The sequence below is a fragment of the Corticium candelabrum genome, chromosome 13 (genome assembly GCF_963422355.1).
Source record: "Corticium candelabrum chromosome 13, ooCorCand1.1, whole genome shotgun sequence".
Classification (NCBI taxonomy): domain Eukaryota; kingdom Metazoa; phylum Porifera; class Homoscleromorpha; order Homosclerophorida; family Plakinidae; genus Corticium; species Corticium candelabrum.
In genome coordinates this window covers 6,033,117-6,051,555 of record NC_085097.1, presented here as the reverse complement: position 1 = coordinate 6,051,555, position 18,439 = coordinate 6,033,117, and the positions used below count along the sequence as shown (strand labels likewise).

The 18,439-nt window shown below is 43.7% G+C and overlaps 3 protein-coding genes across 3 annotated transcripts; all 3 read left to right on the top strand.

Annotated features, from left to right (window-relative positions):
* Nucleotides 1–171: 171 nt before the first annotated feature.
* Nucleotides 172–866, top strand: LOC134189116 (uncharacterized). Its single transcript, XM_062657352.1, has 2 exons — nucleotides 172–268; nucleotides 409–866. The coding sequence occupies exons 1-2, from the start codon at nucleotides 188–190 to the stop codon at nucleotides 652–654; spliced, it is 327 nt and encodes a 108-aa protein (XP_062513336.1). The 5' UTR covers nucleotides 172–187; the 3' UTR covers nucleotides 655–866.
* Nucleotides 867–4,419: 3,553 nt separating this feature from the next.
* LOC134188589 (nucleobindin-1-like) lies at nucleotides 4,420–14,348 on the top strand. Its single transcript, XM_062656755.1, has 7 exons — nucleotides 4,420–4,480; nucleotides 4,898–5,029; nucleotides 5,248–5,306; nucleotides 5,367–5,447; nucleotides 13,161–13,386; nucleotides 13,470–13,648; nucleotides 14,199–14,348. Exons 1-7 carry the CDS (start codon nucleotides 4,420–4,422, stop codon nucleotides 14,346–14,348), a joined length of 888 nt encoding a protein of 295 aa, XP_062512739.1.
* LOC134189173 (nucleobindin-2-like) lies at nucleotides 7,937–13,075 on the top strand. The gene is made up of 8 exons (XM_062657411.1): nucleotides 7,937–8,000; nucleotides 8,942–9,016; nucleotides 10,179–10,369; nucleotides 10,445–10,630; nucleotides 12,494–12,584; nucleotides 12,656–12,663; nucleotides 12,709–12,789; nucleotides 12,980–13,075. Exons 1-8 carry the CDS (start codon nucleotides 7,937–7,939, stop codon nucleotides 13,073–13,075), a joined length of 792 nt encoding a protein of 263 aa, XP_062513395.1.
* Nucleotides 14,349–18,439: the final 4,091 nt, after the last annotated feature.

Genomic DNA, 18,439 nt, shown 5'->3' with positions numbered 1-18,439 from the left:
CATACTACCAGGAATAGTAGATCAAGGGACAGAGAAAGGTATGAATCTGCACTAAAATCTGTTTCATCGTTGTTGCTGTAAAAGTTGGTGGTTGATTTCAGTTAAAACTGTGATGTCATTTTCTGCATCATTTAAATGTATGTTGATGTGTTTATTACATTTTCTAGAACATTCTTCAGTGTCTGTTATGAAGAGGAGGAGCTTGTCAAGTTACAGATCTGAAAAATTAGATTTACAAGCAATTGTGTCTGATGTACAGTTTCTTGAGGTAAATACAGTCATGAATCCAGCCGATTGGCGTGACTATAATTGAGTAAATAAATAAATATAAATATATAAATTAATGAATTAATAAATTTAATTAATAAATATTTGGGTATTTTGTTTTATTGTCTCTCTTTGTTACAGGTTGGCAAGGCTGTCAGAAGTCATTGGTATGAGATTGGTATTCGTCTTGGAGTCGACATAGAAGAGTTGTCTGATTGTCAAGAACGTTTCCCTCGTAACTTGGCTGCTCGCCTCGTACATGTCTTCTCACTGTGGAGAAAACGAGTGCACAAAGCAACTCTTGCAATACTCCTGGAAGCATGCAGACAAGTAGGTGTGGGTGCAGCAGCAGAGAAAGCAGTGAAGAAGGCACAAAAATCAAAGTGAAATTGGATAGAATTACTAAGTTTGACATTTTTATTTATATTTGTTTACTGATACAGGAATTTGGTAAAAGTCACGTGACAATGCGTCAAGCGTTCACTCAAAGGGGTTTCACTTCTTGCATAATTAACATTGTATCATACACCGTTTTCTGATACTCACATTAAAAGATGTATAGTATGTTAAAACATTACAACAAGCACTCAATTAATTCAGATAGTCTTTTATATAACAAAATTCCCGTATATCCTGGATTTGCATTTTATGTGACACTAGTATGCATGGCCCGTCCTTCGTACGGGCAAGACACTGTAGTGTTAGCCTCGCAAGCCAGGCTCTTCCGCGCAGTCGCTGACCGCACGTGAATCACACGAGGAGGAGGAGCTTTTACCGGAATTGCTCCAGCGCGAGAAGAGCCTGGTCGCTTTCGAGAACGTCGTAGTGACGTGGGAACCCCGATCCGGTTTCATAGCTTGATAAAGCTAATTCTATTAGGTAAGCATGTAGGTATGAAAGTTGAGAACACGCGACATCGCTTCACGCACTTGCTTGTTTTGCACGAAGTACGTAGTTGACATCATCGTTCGCTTCTAGTACGTATGTAGACAGCTCAGCCATGTAATATTCTGCAGTGTCACGACTCCTTTTCAGCATTCAGTTTCGCCAACAGCACACCGCCGAATCTAGATCTGCAGCGCGGTAGTTTGAGAAATGAACTCATTGTACGCGGTTAGTGTATATATGTAACAGTCAGAGTCCGTGCATTGAAACAAGTCGTACGTAGTACACGTGCAACTACAAGTCAACTCTACACTTCCTGAACATGGTAGGTCTACTGCACTGCTGTTTTCCCATGCCTAGATGTTTCCAGTTCACCGTGAGGAGAGTCAATATCGTACAAAAGTGTTGCTTGCCGAGTCGAAAGTACCGTCACATAGACTGCGTTAGCAATACACGCCAATCTGATCATGACGTGGAGAGGTCAACAAGCTCTAGGCCACTGTTTTCATGAACCATTGAGTGAAACTGGGCCGGCAGTTCTCACACCATTTCCCCCACAGACTATAGATGTCAGAGTAGACGCGCAAGAGTGGTGAACAGTTCTACGTCGGTTTCAATTCGCGCAAACCTGCAGATCAGTTCAGTCGAAAGAAACGTTGCTGGAGAGTGTAGGTTCAGCGGACCAGTCCCATGTAGACCATTCCTACGCTCATTATTCACCAGCACTTTGTCCATCAACGGCTTCACTGGATTTCGTGTTCACGCGCTCTCCGCGGAGGCTACCTCTCTGCTTCATGTATCAGCGCAATTACACTAACAAGCTCTTTAAGAAATCGAATTAGCCTTATGCAAGCTATGAAACCGGATCGGGGGTCCACGTCACTATGACGTTCTCGAAAGCGACCAGGCTCTTCTCGCGCTGGAGCAATTCCGGTAAAAGCTCCTCCTCCTCGTGTGATTCACGTGCGGTTAGCCCAGCGACTGCGCGGAAGAGCCTGGCTTGCGAGGCTACTGTAGTGTAAAGATAGTTCTGTGGACACGTCACGTGCAATCTTTGTTGCGAAGTCCCGGATGTTTTGAATGAATTCGAATCTTGCTCTTCGCGCTTGTTTCGATCGAAGTCGACACACTCCCCGTGTAGCGCTTGCTGCAGAAAACGTGTAGGTTGGATTCGGTGCAAATGCAATCAGAATTTGGAGAGAAACGAAAGCGCTAGAAGAGTAAGTTTCGTCGGCAGGAGATATTCCATTGCTCGAAGCTTTGCGAAGGACGACGATGCATACAGTCTACACAGGACTGGTGTGGGCGTGTGTTGGAATGAACTGGAATGTGTAGCGTTTGCGTCATCGAGAAATTTTACGCGGGGGTCGACCCCTCAAGAGGGGACCGTTGCAAAAATTTTTAATTCTTTTACGCAAACCTTTCTCTGTGCGCGCCGAGTGTGCATGCCGATTTCGGTTGCGAACGGACAAAGACGTGGCCGCCAAACGCGAACACACACACACACACACACACACACAATTTGAGCTTTATATATTAGATTGTACTTTGTAACGGTGAGAAACGTGCGAAGAGTCAGTTCAGGTGATGTAGTTGTTTGCGTATCGCTCGCGCGTCGCTTTCCTTCTTCACATCGCGTTACGCCGCCTGAACGCGACCTTTCTAACATGCTGCATGACCCGCTATTGCGCTCTACACGCTTTTCCTGATCTTTCACAAACGTAAATATCAAGGCAGCCACAATTGCCTTTCTGACTGTTACTGGGACCCCATTCGGTTACCTCATTTTTTGGACTTACAGACCGTCACTTTGAACTGATCAAAACGTATGCTGAAAGTGCGTGGAAAAGTAAAACTCGGTGCCGTTCGTGCGTGGAGATATTTGAGAAAGTGACGCAGGAAGTCGCTGGGATGGGGTCACGTGCCATTGAATGGGGTCACGTGCCATGGAATGGTTGCTATGGTGGAGACGGAAGGGAAATCGCACAGATTCGGTCAAGAACGAACTACCGAGTAGGACGTGATGAGACGTTGATGGCAATCAGTTGTTTGTCAGTTTGGAAATTTGTTGCTTTCACAATAATGGGTGTTCAAGTAGCGCGCGTTAAGAACAAGACTCTCTTGTTTTGTGCGTAATGAAAGGCGGGATGTGTGGATGGTGGCAACTCAGTTGTTACATTCATGTGTCGTCGTGTTCAGAGACGAATCGTCAGTCTCGTGAGAAGGAAGTAAAGGCTGTGATTGATATCAACGACTGACTGTGTTTGTTGACAAATTAATTAATTCGTTCTTGCTGTGATGATTCGAACGTTTGGAGCGGCAATCATACTTACTCGGTCCAATCGACTTTGCGTGTCATTTCATTGCAGGTATGTGTAATCGGTCTCGTCTGGTTTCTGTTGTTTGTCATATTGTATAACAAGGATGCTACATTTTCTGTACACTACACCAACCTGACATGCTAAAAAAATTTCTAGTTTACCCCGCCGTCTCATACAAAATTTATAAATCTGAATTATCATGTAAATATATGCAAAAAATCTGAAAATCTTAACCTCGTCTACAGTATCCAGAACTGGAAATCATTAATATCAATGGAAAGAAATGAATCTATTGTGGCATACGTACACAGTTAGCCTTGGTACCTCACTGAGTCATTATCATGTCTGTATGTGTAGATACAGAATATACACCTACCCATCTGTTGAGCTCTGTAGCTGCTGTACTGTAGTGCTGATTTGTGTGTCATTGTGCAGTCAATTGTCTGTCATCTAGATCACAACTTGATGAGGCTAAACGTCAAACATAACCGAGACAGCGTCTAATCCTACGGAAACGTTTAGAGAAAACGACAGCATACTGACAGTCACGACGATGAGCAGTTTGGACAGGAAGCTGCAGTCTATAAGATGTACAGTCACCATGGGGACAATGTCAATGCTGTGCGGTATTCACTGTTTTGTGCGAAAGCTACAGAAACGATATCAGACAAAGCTCCCTTCCACGAAAGATGCTCTAGAGCTACGTATACAAAGAGCTAACTAGCAAGGTGGCATATGGCGAAGAGTTTTGGAAGCTCAGCCAGACATTCGATTCTTTCTTCCATGGACACAGTTGGTTGGTCTGCGATGAAAATGAGGTGATTCCTATAATGGATGACAAAGCCTCCAGCACCGGTTGACGTACTCAGGCGTATCAGCTGCAGCTATAAGACCGGCTGCAATTGTAGGCGCTGTTCTTGCCAGTGAAACCAACTGCCATACACAGATGTCTAGATGTCAGTGTGCCAACTGTGAAAACACAACAACTGATGGTTTTCACGTTCCTGGTACAGTACACTGTCCAGAGACACGTTTGAAGACCGTGATGAAAATTCTAGTGATGACAACAATGAACAAAATAGATGAAGTGTTTAGGATAGATGTGTTTGTACTGTACCCTCTAGATTATCTAATTTTAGTTTCCATCATAGCGGTCATCCACACATATTGCTAGTACTATAGCTACCTAAGAATTACAATCTTGAAAACTCCAATTTATTCTAAACTCTCGAAGTTCTTCGCATTGTGAAATATTATTTAGCTAATTAGTTATTTATGAAGTTGCTCCGTCCTAGCGACCACCTACAAGACCTCCTGGACCCTAAACCATTCTTGAAGTTGCCTGTTAGTGTATACTGGCGGTAAAATAGATTTAGTGTAGCTGTTTGTTGGTGGTATGTGCAGAGATGTGGTTTTGTATTGAGAGAAAGCAAGAGTTACAGAAGGAGAACGTCGATCGCAATATAAAGGTTTACATTGTGAAGCTGGAGATGTAGAAGGAGCATCAACGACGAGAGCTGCTCAAGAAGATGTCGGAGAAAGACAGAATGGAGGCTGTACATACTGTTCACAATATCCAATCCCATATGTTCAATGTTGTTGTTGATTCCACGTGCAGGGAAGCAAGTCCCAGTTTGAGGAAGTCTGAGAAGAGGAGGATGGTCTTGATAAAGGAAATTTCAATCCAAGAACATTCTTCCAACTACACGGTTATTCACACTCTCTAGCACATCAAACAAGACAATATTTACATTCTTGATGTTTGTGTGTACAGACACAAGTGATGATGGATACCTTGATACGTTTGAGTTGGAAGCTTTGTTTATTCATGAGGTGACAGACAATAAGGTTTGTTGTTGGATGTGTCTGGAATGGATGTTTGGTGTTTGGTAGGTATCCAAGATCTATGGAGACGATGAGACAGTAGAAATGCAAGAAGAAATAGCTCGAATGAGAGAACACATCTTGAACGAGGTGAGCTGAGACTGACAGTTTAGGTAGGTGGACACATTGGATGCTTTTGTTGGCTGTTGTGGGCCACAAACTCTGTGGGTGCTGATGACTACAGTGTTCTCCCCAGAAATCTTAAATGGCAGAGCGGGATACTCCGTGAAGTAGGCATTACTCAATGCCACGCCCACTTCACACAATGCTAATGGCTTCATCAGTTGCCACTTTTTTCTTTCAACAATGTAGGCGTTCTTATTTTCGACGGCATTGCTTGTGAAGAAAGACTCAATAGTTCTCTGCGACGCCGACATGACACGTGAACACCAGCTGCGAAAGTGTGGTTAAGGGCTGCATGTACAAGTGTTGGTGTTCCGCACAATAATACCCGTTTACACTGGCACGTTCGAACGGGCCGGACCGTGCCAGCTCGGTGCTACCCAGTCTAACGTGCCAGTGTAAACGCGACCGGGCCAAGTTGGGAGCGGCCGGAGTGGGCTGACTCAGCTCGTTCGATTTGAGTGAGCTGGCTTGGTGCAGTCCGGTCCCGTCGGGTAGTGTAAACACGAGTAGGTTAGATGGCTCGGTCAAATATCGATAAAGCATGCGCAGCAGATGTATTATACTCAGATATAGTGTGGTCTGACGACAAAGTCTCTATCTGATTTTGTTGTGGGGAGACGAAGCCGTCCAGAGTTAGCTCATTAATCACAAGCAGTAGCGCTGCTCGTTTTCTAGCGATTCCAAAACATGACTCTTTTGCAGGATAGCTGCAGTCTCTTGCGCCAATTCACCCGCGACACTCTATCTTTTGGGTTTTTTAAACAAGAGCACACACAGCAACTCTAGTGTCCATGTTTTATACGTACAGTATTGAGACACGTGACAGACATGTGATTATAAAACACGCCTATCTGGCCCGTTTGGAACCAAGCAGTAAGTTACACGCGTGCTGGCTCGGTCAACAATTCACACCCTGCTGGAATACTCGAACGGGTTGGCTGGTTCTCATTTGTCTTGTCAGTGTAAACGAGGTACTAGATGCAACCCGCTGTCTTAGTTAATTAATTAATAAGCTTACTTCGAGATCCTCAAGTCTTGGCATCTGGATGATATACTTAACCTAAAACCTTAATTGCTTAGAATAGGGCAGAGCGCCCCGCTCTGCTAAAAGATCCTGGGGAGAACACTGGACTATCCGAGCATCTTTGAGTGACAATGTTAGTTCACTGCAAGAATTTGTGGTCATGTACTGAGTCTGTAATTGAGTTGGGGTGTTAGCTTATCATTTGATCTAGTCAGAAATACCAAAGCAATAGCTATGGATAAATGTGTGGCTCGTATAGAATGTTAGCCTTGTAAGTCAGTTGCCATGGGTGGAGGCCGAGTGACTGCAATGTAATAGAATTCTGATGTTTGAACATGTTGAGCTATCGTAGTAAAGTAGCAACCGAATGTCGTGTTTCTTATCTTTCAATTGGAACAGGTTGATAAAGATCAGGACGGACTAGTTTCATTCAACGAATTCATGTATTCGATCGAAATACAGCAGTTCGGTGAGGATGAAGGCTGAAAAGGTCTTGATGAGAAAGGTAAAGCGAGGCCAACACGTAGGCCAGAGCTGACGAATGCTGCTAACCACGCCTACATTGGACACATTAATGGGCGTGGCCATTTACAAAAGACAGTCTCGCGATTTGGTGAGAGAGAAAAGTTGAGAGATCTGTCTGTGTGCACACCCCCACCCCACCCCCAAAATAGTATTCCTGGCTACGCCACTGATTCCATTGCCTTTAATTTAAAATGACTGTAGTGCTTGATCCATGCTGTTTGCCGTTCTTGGGGCCGAATTAGCCACCAACCATTAAAGTGTAAGGCTTGAGAGCTTCACTGGTCAGTGGTGGCTTGTTCGTCACAGGCTGGCTCATTCGGATGTCAGCATAGCGAAAAGCATGGAGTCAATGGTACTCCATGGGAGCAAAATGTGATACGTTGTTGCTTGACAAAATCTTCTTGACAGGCACAAACACAAATGGTTGTGATCAAACAGTGTAACTGTTTCCGCAGGACAATCGCCAAATAGCCAAATGCCACAAATAGAAGTTGCTGGGGATAAATTAATGGTAATTTCTCCTCTCCAATATGTTTAGTTGTTACAGTGTACCATGCACACCTTCCTCTGGATCACGTCTTGTAAGCGCAGTCGCTACAGCACGCTAAGAATAGGCATTATGTGCATTCGTAAGATTTAAATCAATACCTAATATAAAAACCTGTTGTGGGACCAAAAATGCGTTTAGCGTCTCATTTTCGAGTGTCACATTGCATGTACGTGTACATGTATAGCTAGCAAGACATGGGAATGGGATGCAAACTCACAATAGTTGAGCTTGCTGCAAGACAATGCAGTTAGCTATTTGCTGGAAGTTGTGGAAGAATGGTTATCAAACACGGATATACAGTAGCCTAGATTTGAGGTCAGCAGCGAATACAGTCTTGGGGAGTGCAGATTATTCATGAATTCGACTGAACTACAGCAGTTCAGTGATGATGAAGGCTGGAAAGGTCTTCATGAGGAAGGTAAAGCGAGGCCAACACGTAGGCAAGAGCTGACGAATTCTGCTAACCATGCCTACTTTGGACACATTTAATGGGCGTGGTCATTTAGAAAGACAGTCTCACGATTTGGTGGGAACAAGTTGTCAGGTCTGTCTGCATGCACCCTTCAAATGGTATTCCTGGCTACGCCACTGATTCCATTGCCTTTAATTAAAAATGACTGTAATGCTTGATCCATGCTGTTTGACGTTCTTGGGGCCGAATTAGCCACCAACCATTAAAGTGTAAGGCTTGAGAGCTTCACTGGTCAGTGGTGGCTTGTTCGTCACAGGCTGGCTCATTCGGATGTCAGCATAGCGAAAAGCATGGAGTCAATGGTACTCCATGGGAGCAAAATGTGATACGTTGTTGCTTGACAAAATCTTTTTGACAGGCACAAACACAAATGGTTGTGATCAAACAGTGTAACTGTTTCCGCTGGACGATCGCCAAAATAGCCAAATGCTACAAATAGAAGTCGCTGGGGGTAAATTAATGGTAATTTCTCCTCTCCAATATGTCTAGTTGTTATTGTGTACCATGCACACCTTCCTCTGGATCACATCTTGTAAGCACAGTCGTTACATCGTGCTACAAATTTGTCATTATGTGCACTCATAAGATTTAAATCAATACCTAATATAAAAAGCTGCGGTGGGACTAAAAATACGTTTAGCATCTCATTTTTGAGTGTCACATTGCGTGTACGTGTATTTGTATAGATAGCAAAACATGGAAACGGGACGCAAACTCACAATAGCTGAGCTTGCATACAAGACAATGCAGTTAGCTATTTGCTGGAAGTTGTGGAAGAATGGTTATCAAACACGGATATACAGTAGCCTAGATTCGAGGTCAGCAGCGAATACAGTCTTGGGGAGCACAGATTATTCAAGAACGTTCTTGCTTTGCATTGGACATAGGGCATTACCTGCACGACTGTGTCGAGGACCCACACAGGTTGTACGCCAAGATTAAGCGTGTTGTGTTGACTGCTGGTTGGCATGAGGACACTACGTCGGTTACATCCTGATTTGTAGAAAACGTCTGCCTAGACAAACTCGTGTGATCTCACCAGCGGATTCTAGTCAACACTGGAAACGAGGGCACATTCTGAACGAACTAGATGCAAGCTAGACGTCGAAACACGTCTCTCAAGTCACGCAATACAACACAAAGCGAGAAATCTATCAAACAACGTACTGCAAGATCAGTTTACACAGTTCATTTCGTGTTCAATATACGACACACAATGTGACACTCGAAAATGAGACGCTAAACGCATATTTGGTCCCACAACAGCATTGATTTAAATCTTACGAATGTGCATAAGGCTTATTCTAGCAATTAGGGCAACGTAATTTGGAGCTCCAAGGACTAGAAGGACCATCTATCGTGCATGCTCTGTAGACACAAATCCAATAATTTTACCATCACCGTTGCCAGTTTCACTTCCAATCTCTGCAGTCAATTTGATGTCATCTACCACACCTGTATGATTCCATCATCTATTTCCATGCCATCTGAATCCATTGTCACTAGCTTGTGGTCTTAACCTGATCCACCATCTAGTTCAAGGGTCGAACTTCATACTGAGAGACTTAGTGTCTCCAACATTTCTAATACGGCTTTCATAAGCGTCAATCAGTAGTCGTTGTCTTTGAGATTGTTAGCTGTTTGACGTTTGGGCGATTTTTTTCTTGGCTCTGAAATAAAATGCTTGACTGCAAACGAGCAAACTCCTTTAGCCAAGTAGCTACTAATCGAAAATTTCCAGCGGAAACACAGGATCAAATAACTTGAATAGGCACACTAAACAGATTTGGAAGATTGCCAGGTGTGTGAGGGATGTGTGTGTGTTGTGTGTGTGTGTGTGTGTGTGTGTGTGTGTGTGTGTGTGTGTGTGTGTGTGTGTGTGTGTGTGTGTGTGTGTGTGTTGGTCAGTCGGTCGGTCTTGCCCTTGTCTGTACACTCTTATCCCAAACATTGTAAAGCTACAGTACCAAAGTATCGGGAACTGGAAGCTGGGCAATTGAAAGAAACGAATGTATTACGGCATACGTACACAGTTTATCATGCCTGCATGTGTAGATACAGAATATACTTTAACCCATATGTTGATCTGTGCAGCTGCTGTAGTGCTGATTTGTTTTCCATTAGATTATGCAGTCGATTGTCTGTCATTTAGATCACAACTTGACGAGGCTAAACGTCAAACGATAGCAAGACAGCGTCTAATCCTACGCAAACGTTTAGAGAAGACGACAGGAGCACGACAGCTTACTGACAGTCACGATGATGAGCAGTTCGGACAAGAAGCTCCAGAATTTGACGGAAACGATCTGAGACAAGTATTACTGGCGGTAAAATAGATTTAGTGTAGCTGTTTGTTGGTGGTATGTGCAGGGATGTGGTTTTGTATTCAGAGAAAGCAAGAGTTACAGAAGGAGGATAAGGAACGTCGCGATAAGTTTGTGAAGCTGGAGATGTCGAAGGAGCATCAGCGACGAGAGCTGCTCAAGAAGATGTCGGAGAAAGACAGACTGGAGGCTGAAGAGAAGCATAAATTTGAGAAAGATAAGAAAACCAAGCACCCCAAGTTGCATCACCCGGTATGTTTGCATGAAGTGATTGTGTGCTGTGGCATCGTTGCTGTTTGTCTATCTACCTCTGTGTGTGTGTGTGTGTGTGTGTGTGTGTGTGTGTGTGTGTGTGTGTGTGTGTGTGTGTGTGTGTGTGTGTGTGTGTGTGTGTGTGCAGATGTATGTACAGTATACAGGGATCGGCCTACGCGGGTCAGTGGGGGTTAGGCCCGACCCTCACTCAAGGTTCTCTGACCCACACTCACTGTTCTCCGACCCTTAATATGTCGTTCTGATTACTCGCAGTGTGCTTGTACTCTCGTTGCTTCTGCAAGTAGTATACAAGCAGCTGATCATGTACGTGTGATGTGAGCATTTTATTAATTTGATATCAGCGAGGTTGTATATGCATAGTTCAGCATCCAGCAGCACGAGGTCTGGGGAGTCGAGGTTAGGTACATGTCCAGGCGTGCGTGTACCAGTGGCGTAGCCAGGATTTTTTTCTTACCGAGGCAAATTGATATTAATATTAATTTTTTTATTAATATTAATTCCTTATTGATATGCACTACCTAAGGCTATTGCTGTCATATTGATATGCTTAATTGATTTGACAGGGTAAAAACAGTAAACTACACTTGGATTAGTTAGCAGTTGGCAGATGAAGCTGTCCAATCCTTCTATGTCTCGTGGAATCAAATCTTTGCAGAACATTTTCTCTGCTAATTTTCATATCCTTGTGGACAAACATGAGAGCTAACCCATTTAGCCTATTCTCTCCCATAGTGGTTCTTGACCAATGTTTAGGCCTTCTCATCTTCGAAAACGACCTCTCGCAAGATACTGACCCTACTGGTAGAGTCAACAATAGCTTGAGTATCGCATGCACGTTCGGGTAAAAGTCTTTATCCGCTAATTGCAGCGTGTCAAGTAATGTGGCATTTAGCCGTTCCGCTCTTGGAACTTCTGAGCATTCGCTCTTCCAAATGAGTATCTCAGTATCGAAAGTTTCTGGTTTCGGCAAGTCTGGACTGAAAAATCTTGTGATAGCTTCTTTGTCGTCAGTTGTTAAGTCAAGCACAGAATTAGGAAGAAGACTAAACCCAAGAAACATCGCCCATTTTTCCTACCGAGGCAACTGCCTCACTGCCTCATGCCTAGCTACGCTACTGTGTACACATCTGTGATCGACATTCTCCTTCGTGTAGACATTCGTACGAGTACAGCTGTCGCTATTGCTAAATGTACAGTAGGTATGTCGCTTTTCAAGTACTTTTCAACTGCCCGAGAAGACTGTGCTCCATCAACAAAGCAGCCTCGAGTAGATCGTGAAGACAGAGACAGTCACTGCGAAAGTACTGAAGTTGGTGAAAACGAATGTGAAAAATTGAATGATGGAAGATACACTAGATGCTCTTCTGTATCGCTATTGAAGGACCTGATCTGAAAGACATTTCCCTGAAAGAAATTGTTGCTCTTTGGGAAAGAAGAAGAAGAGGAGAATTTCTCACACGTAGTCGTACTAGTGAAACAGTCACTATGTGTTAGAACAGTTGATGTGTGAGAATCAATTAATTAAAACAGTCTGTAGTGCCACGTCCAATTCGAACAAAAAACCCGACCCCCACTTCTGAAATCCTGGGCTGAACACTGAGTATATGTAATTCTGTTTGTCTGTGTGTCAATCTGTATGTTTGTGTGTGTGTGATTGTGCATGCATGTGTGTGTCCATGCATTGAGCCATTTTGTCAACCTGTATGTCTATCTGTCTGTCCATTAGTCTGTCCATCCATGTGCCCAACGCGTGTGCCTATATTTCTATTTCATTGCTGTACATACTGTTCACAATATTCAATCACATATCTTCAATGTTGTTGTTGATTCCACGTGTAGGGAAGCAAGTCCCAGTTTGAGGAAGTCTGGGAAGAGGAAGATGGTCTTGATAAAGAAGATTTCGATCCAAGAACATTCTTCCAACTACACGGTTATTCACACTCTCTAGCACATCAGAAAAGACAATATTTACATTCTTGATGTTTATTCATGAGGTGACAGGCAATAAGGTTCGTTGTTGGATGTGTCTGGAATGAATGTTTGGTGTTTGGTAGGTATCCAAGATCTATGGAGACGATGCGACAGTAGAAATGCAAGAAGAAATAGCTCAAATGAGAGAACACATCTTGAACGAGGTGAGCTGAGACTGACAGTTTAGGTAGGTGGACACATTGGATGCTTTTGTGGGCTGTTGTGGTCACAAACTCTGTGACTGCGAAGACTATCCGAGCATCTTTGAGTGACAATGTTAGTTCACTGCAAGAATTTGTGGTCATGTACTGAGTTTGTAATAGAGTTGGGGTGTTAGCTGATCATCTGATCTAGTCAGAAATACCAAAAACTAAAGCGACGAACGTGTGGCTCGTATGGAATGTTAGCCTTGTAAGTCAGTTGGGTGGAGGCCGAGTGACTGGAATGTAATAGAATTCTGATGTTTAAACATGTTGAGCTATCGTAGTAATGTAGCAACCAAGATGTCGTGTTTCTTATCTTTCAATCGGAACAGGTTGATAAAGATCAGGACGGACTCGTTTCGTTCAGTGAATTCATGGATTCAACCGAACTACAGCAGTTCAGTGAGGATGAAGGCTGGAAAGGTCTTGATGAGGATGACCTCTATAGTGATGAAGAGATGGACGAGTACGAAAGGATGCTGCAGGAAGAAATGGAGTCCATGGATGAGGAATCCAGACGTTTAATGGAGGAAGACAATAAAAGCGAACACCATGAAGGTATCAAAGAAATTCAATGGGAATGATTGACGTCATAAATTGTCCTTCTGATGTTGTGACTTGAAATTCACTTTGTGTGTTAGACAAGAGTGAATTACGAGGAGATGAAGGACACAATGCCCAGCAAGGAGAGCAACACGTTGAGCAACACGTTGAACAACAAGAGACTGTACATGCGACAAGTCATCCACCTGATGTTCAACAGCAACAGGAGGTGCATCCAGTCGACACCCAACACCTGAAACCAGCCGAAGATCAACCGGTAATGTTATAATCGAGATGGAGTAGACAAATGACAAAACATCAATTGCTGTACAGACGAGTAGAGGTTAAGAGGGACAAGCAGGGGTTGGGAGGGCAAGCAGGGGTGGCTAAGTGGGCAAGCGGGTGGGTGAGTGTTCAAGCGGGTGGGTGGACGGGCTAGCGGGTGGGTGGACGGGCTAGCGGGTGGACGGGCTAGCGGGTGGGTGGACGGGCTAGCGGGTGGGTGGACGGGCTAGCGGGTGGGTGGACGGGCTAGCGGGTGGGTGGACGGGCTAGCGGGTGGGTGAGTGGTGGGTAACAAAGCAGGGGACGAGTGGGCAAGCAGTTGGGTGCATGGGCAAGGAGTTGCACCAGTGGGTGGGTAAGCAGGGAAACAGGCAGAAAGGCAGATTATTTGTAAACAGTCTACACTTAGACCATCAAGAGATATGACCAGGCAATAGGCAAACAGATGGATGGTGCAGACAGTCAAGTGACTAACTGGACACACATCCTTATATACACACAATACAATGAGGCTGTGATGTAACCATTTCTGTGTGTCTTAGCATCAGACTGAAATTAAAACTGAAGCACCAGTACAACAAGAACAGAAGGAACCGGAAGTGAAGCAGGAAACGCAAGAAAAGAGAGAGGAACATGCAGAGCGGCCCAAACAGGAAGAAAACAAAGAGCCCGAAAAGGCAGGCGGACAGTAAAATTGGCCAATTGCGTTTGTAGGCAGTAAATACGGGAAGGGAACATTTTACTGTGTGAGTTGTGAATTAATATGAATTTGAAAAATAAATAAAAAATAAAGTGATCCGTGAACTTCACCTGATGTTTGATTTCCACGTCAACATGACGTCATACCTTCATAATTGTTCCTGATAATCTACACACACACACACACACACACACACACACACACACACACACACACACACACACACACACACACACACACACACACACACACACACACACACACCACACACACACACATCTACAGTTGGTATCTATAAATTTATTTAACAAGTTACACATCAACTCTTACCCTGTGATATCTCATAGCTTGAAGTTCTAAATACTAGCTAGAGGTTACTCTGTAAAATTAATATGCAAAATTGGCACATCCGGGTATCCAGATTTGTTTGGCCAACTCACCCACGTGACCGGTCACATCTTGTTGTCGTCGTTCACAGTTCATTTCTAGCCTCGCAAGCCAGGCTCTTCCGCGCAGTCGCTGAGCTAACCGCACGTGAATCACACGAGGAGGAGGAGCTTTTACCGGAATTGCTCCAGCGCGAGAAGAGCCTGGTCGCTTTCGAGAACGTCATAGTGACGTGGGACCCCCGATCGGATTTCATAGCTTGATAAAGCTAATCCTATTAGGTAAGCATGTAGGTATGAAAGTTGAGAACATGCGACATCGCTTCACGCACTTGCTTGTTTTGCACGAAGTACGTAGTTGACATCATCGTTCGCTTCTAGTACGTATGCAGACAGCTCAGCCATGTAATATTCTGCAGTGTCACGACTCCTTTTCAGCATTCAGTTTCGCCAACAGCACACCGCCGAATCTAGATCTGCAGCGCGGTAGTTTGAGAAATGAACTCATTGTACGCGGTTAGTGTATATATGTAGCAGTCAGAAACCGTGCATTGAAACAAGTCGTACGTGTACACGTGCAACTACGAGTCAACTCTACACTTCCTGAACATGGTAGGTCCACTGCACTGCTGTTTTCCCATGCCTAGATGTTTCCAGTTCACCGTGAGGAGGTCAATATCGTACAAACGTGTTGCTTGCTGAGTGGAAAGTACCGTCACATAGACTGTGTTAGCAATACACGCGGAGAGGTCAATTGCAACAAGCTCTAGGCCACTGTTTTCATGAACCGTTGAGTGAAACTGGGCCGGCAGTTCTCACACCATTTCCCCCACAGGCTATAGATGTCAGAGTAGACGCGCAGGAGTGGTGAATAGTTCTACGTCTGTTTCAATTCGCGCAAACCTGCAGATGAGTTCAGTAGAACGAAACGTTGCTGGAGAGTGTAGGTTCAGCGGACCAGTCCCATGTAGGCCATTCCTACGCTCATTATTCACCAGCACTTCGTCCATCAACAGCTTCACTGGATTTCGTGTTCACGCGCTCTCCGCGGAGGGCTACCTCTCTGCTTCGTGTATCAGCGCAATTACATACACGAGCTCTTTAGGAAATCGAATTAGCTTTATCAAGCTATGAAATCCGATCGGGGGTCCCACGTCACTATGACGTTCTCGAAAGCGACCAGGCTCTTCTCGCGCTGGAGCAATTCCGGTAAAAGCTCCTCCTCCTCGTGTGATTCACGTGCGGTTAGCTCAGCGACTGCGCGGAAGAGCCTGGCTTGCGAGGCTAGTTCATTTCGTCGTTTCCTGCTGCATCACTTGCGCTACAAGTATGTCTACGTCATTCCAGCAAAGTTAATAGTAGGAAGGAGGCAGAATGAGCGACGAAGAGATGAAATTGCGCCTTTTCGGTGTAGGCGACGCCTTCGTTGCTACTCAATCTCACGTTTGTTTGAATGTTGAGACGTCTCGACGGTTACTTTTGATTGAGATCAGTTTGCGCAGCGTATTTACAGTTCCAGCGTTTGTGTTGCGTTCGATTCGTGTTCTGTTCTCGCATTGAACGCGCGCAGCGACTCAACAAGTTGCGTGACTGAAATGGCTGCCGGGAATACCCTCGGGATTGTGAATATACGGGACTTTTGTTAGCATTGTTAGATGAAATGAAATGTTTTAATTAATTAATGTGAGATTATTGCTAGAAGGATAGCATTGTTTGTGTATAGACTTTGTCAACTCTATGTTTTCATCTAGACTTTTTGTTAACAGATGGATATCAAGAAAGAGATCAGAGGTAAGCATTGCAATATGGGAAATGATCATGTTTTAGTTAATGTTGAGAAATGGGCTGTTTGTGTGAGGATTGGGTGGGTGTGTGCATATATGTTTGATGTGTTGCATGTTGCTAAGAAACAGATTGTGTTTGAGTGTAATAATGATTGTATTTGATAGAGCTTAAGGAGAAAGGATGGAAGCTTGCAGTAGAGGGTCGGTTTGGAGAGGCAATCAGAATGTATGAAAAAGCTAGAGGGATAGCAGAACAATATTTGGAAGTAACAGATGAAGTGAGACTGGCAGGTGAGGAATGTTATTTTGATTGAAAATATTGCAGAAATTCTAAAGTCAGGGTTTGTGGTTCTGTTCTGCTGTTCAGTTCTTTGTGATCTGGGGGACACATACAGAGCTAATGGAGAATATATGAAAGCACAAGCAATTCTAGAAAATGTTTCGTCAGTTATGAGAAAACATCCTGAGACACATAATCTCTCACTAGCTAACAGTGAGTTGTATTGTAATGTTTGTTTTATGTTTATGATTTTAGACTAAAATCCAGTTAATAGTGAATTGGACTGCATGATGCATACAGCCTAGTCTACATCACTCAAAGTGATTAAATGATGCAGTGAAGTTTAGATGAACGTTTATCATGTATGATAACTAGATAATGATGGCAAGGATCATACGTGGAAATGACATCATGTGAGATCATTCCAATAGCATGCACCCTACATAGTTAGCTTTGCTGTCTGCCTTCCCATCTGCTTGTTTGTCCGTCTGTCTGTCTGCTGGCTTCACTTAATTGCCAATCATCATTAGGATTGAAAATGCATTTGCTAACCAAGTGACTCTTAATGACACTCGACATCTGAAAGTTTGTTATCAACTGACGTTTTTAACTAAAGAGATGAATGCGTATTTAGTCAGTTGCATTTATTTGCACAGTAACTAGCTGAGCAGTCGGTTCTTCATGTGGGTAGATTATTACATAGAAAATAGTAGTGTAAGTATGTGTGGTGAAAAAAATGCAGATATTGAGCAAAGGCTTCCTATATATGCAATGTTTACATGATGTTTGCAATTCACACCAAACGTAGACCTATGGTCCATTTTCTCTCGGTAAGAACACGTCAACAAAACTCTCGGTTAGGTATTTGCTGTGTTTTTGTGTCAACAACATGACAAATGAATGTGGGGTGAACGTCTTGAAAGGGGAAGCCGAGAGTCAGTGAAAGTCACTGTCTAGTATGTGTTGGTGTATGTCACATATGATGGAGTGTGTACTTGTATGTATATGGTATATTTACTGTGTGACTGACTTTTGTTTGTTTGTACTTACAGCCTTGTATTGTCTGGGGCAATGTTACTTTTGTCAATCCAAGTATGTTGATGCCACATCATTACTGGAGGAGTGCTTGTTAATACGACAGAAACACCTTCCAGCTAATGATGTGAAGGTGGCCAAGAGTAAGTGTTGTATGTGAGAAATTGTTGTTTTTGAAAGATTTTCAACTTATTTGACAAGAGGATATGATGTTTCTCTTAGCACCAGTCTGTCTGTCTTTCTCTTGTGTCTCTCTCTGCTTGTGTATGTGTGAGAGTTTGTGTATTAGGCCATACAAACTACATATATAGCTTCACGTCAGTCTCTTCCTGAAATTAGGTGCGGGCGGTACGGGTACACTTGTACCTGATATCTGTTTAATATTAACACATTGTTCTACTCATAATTTACACTATTGGATGTAGTCAGTAGGTTTCACCGGCTCACAGCTTTAATATGTTTAAAGTGACTACACATTATAACACACATCAGAACCATGATGTTGGCAGCTGCCATGTGGATGCACCAGCTGGACGTGTGACAATATGGTGGCTTGCGCATGCGCAGGTGTTTAGGGGAGGGGCATGCGGAACATTAG

Excerpts from the sequence above, each read along its gene's own strand:
- LOC134189173 (XM_062657411.1), top strand. The coding sequence starts at position 7,937 with ATGAATTCGACTGAACTACAGCAGTTCAGTGATGATGAAGGCTGGAAA. Across the intron at positions 10,370-10,444 it reads ACGGAAACGATCTGAGACAA|AGAAAGCAAGAGTTACAGAA; the intron begins GTATTACTGGCG and ends TTTTGTATTCAG. Across the intron at positions 10,631-12,493 it reads ACCCCAAGTTGCATCACCCG|GGAAGCAAGTCCCAGTTTGA; the intron begins GTATGTTTGCAT and ends TTCCACGTGTAG.
- LOC134188589 (XM_062656755.1), top strand. The coding sequence starts at position 4,420 with ATGTCTAGATGTCAGTGTGCCAACTGTGAAAACACAACAACTGATGGT. Across the intron at positions 5,030-5,247 it reads AGAAAGACAGAATGGAGGCT|ACACAAGTGATGATGGATAC; the intron begins GTACATACTGTT and ends TTGTGTGTACAG. Across the intron at positions 5,448-13,160 it reads GAGAACACATCTTGAACGAG|GTTGATAAAGATCAGGACGG; the intron begins GTGAGCTGAGAC and ends CAATCGGAACAG.
- LOC134189116 (XM_062657352.1), top strand. The coding sequence starts at position 188 with ATGAAGAGGAGGAGCTTGTCAAGTTACAGATCTGAAAAATTAGATTTA. Across the intron at positions 269-408 it reads CTGATGTACAGTTTCTTGAG|GTTGGCAAGGCTGTCAGAAG; the intron begins GTAAATACAGTC and ends TCTTTGTTACAG.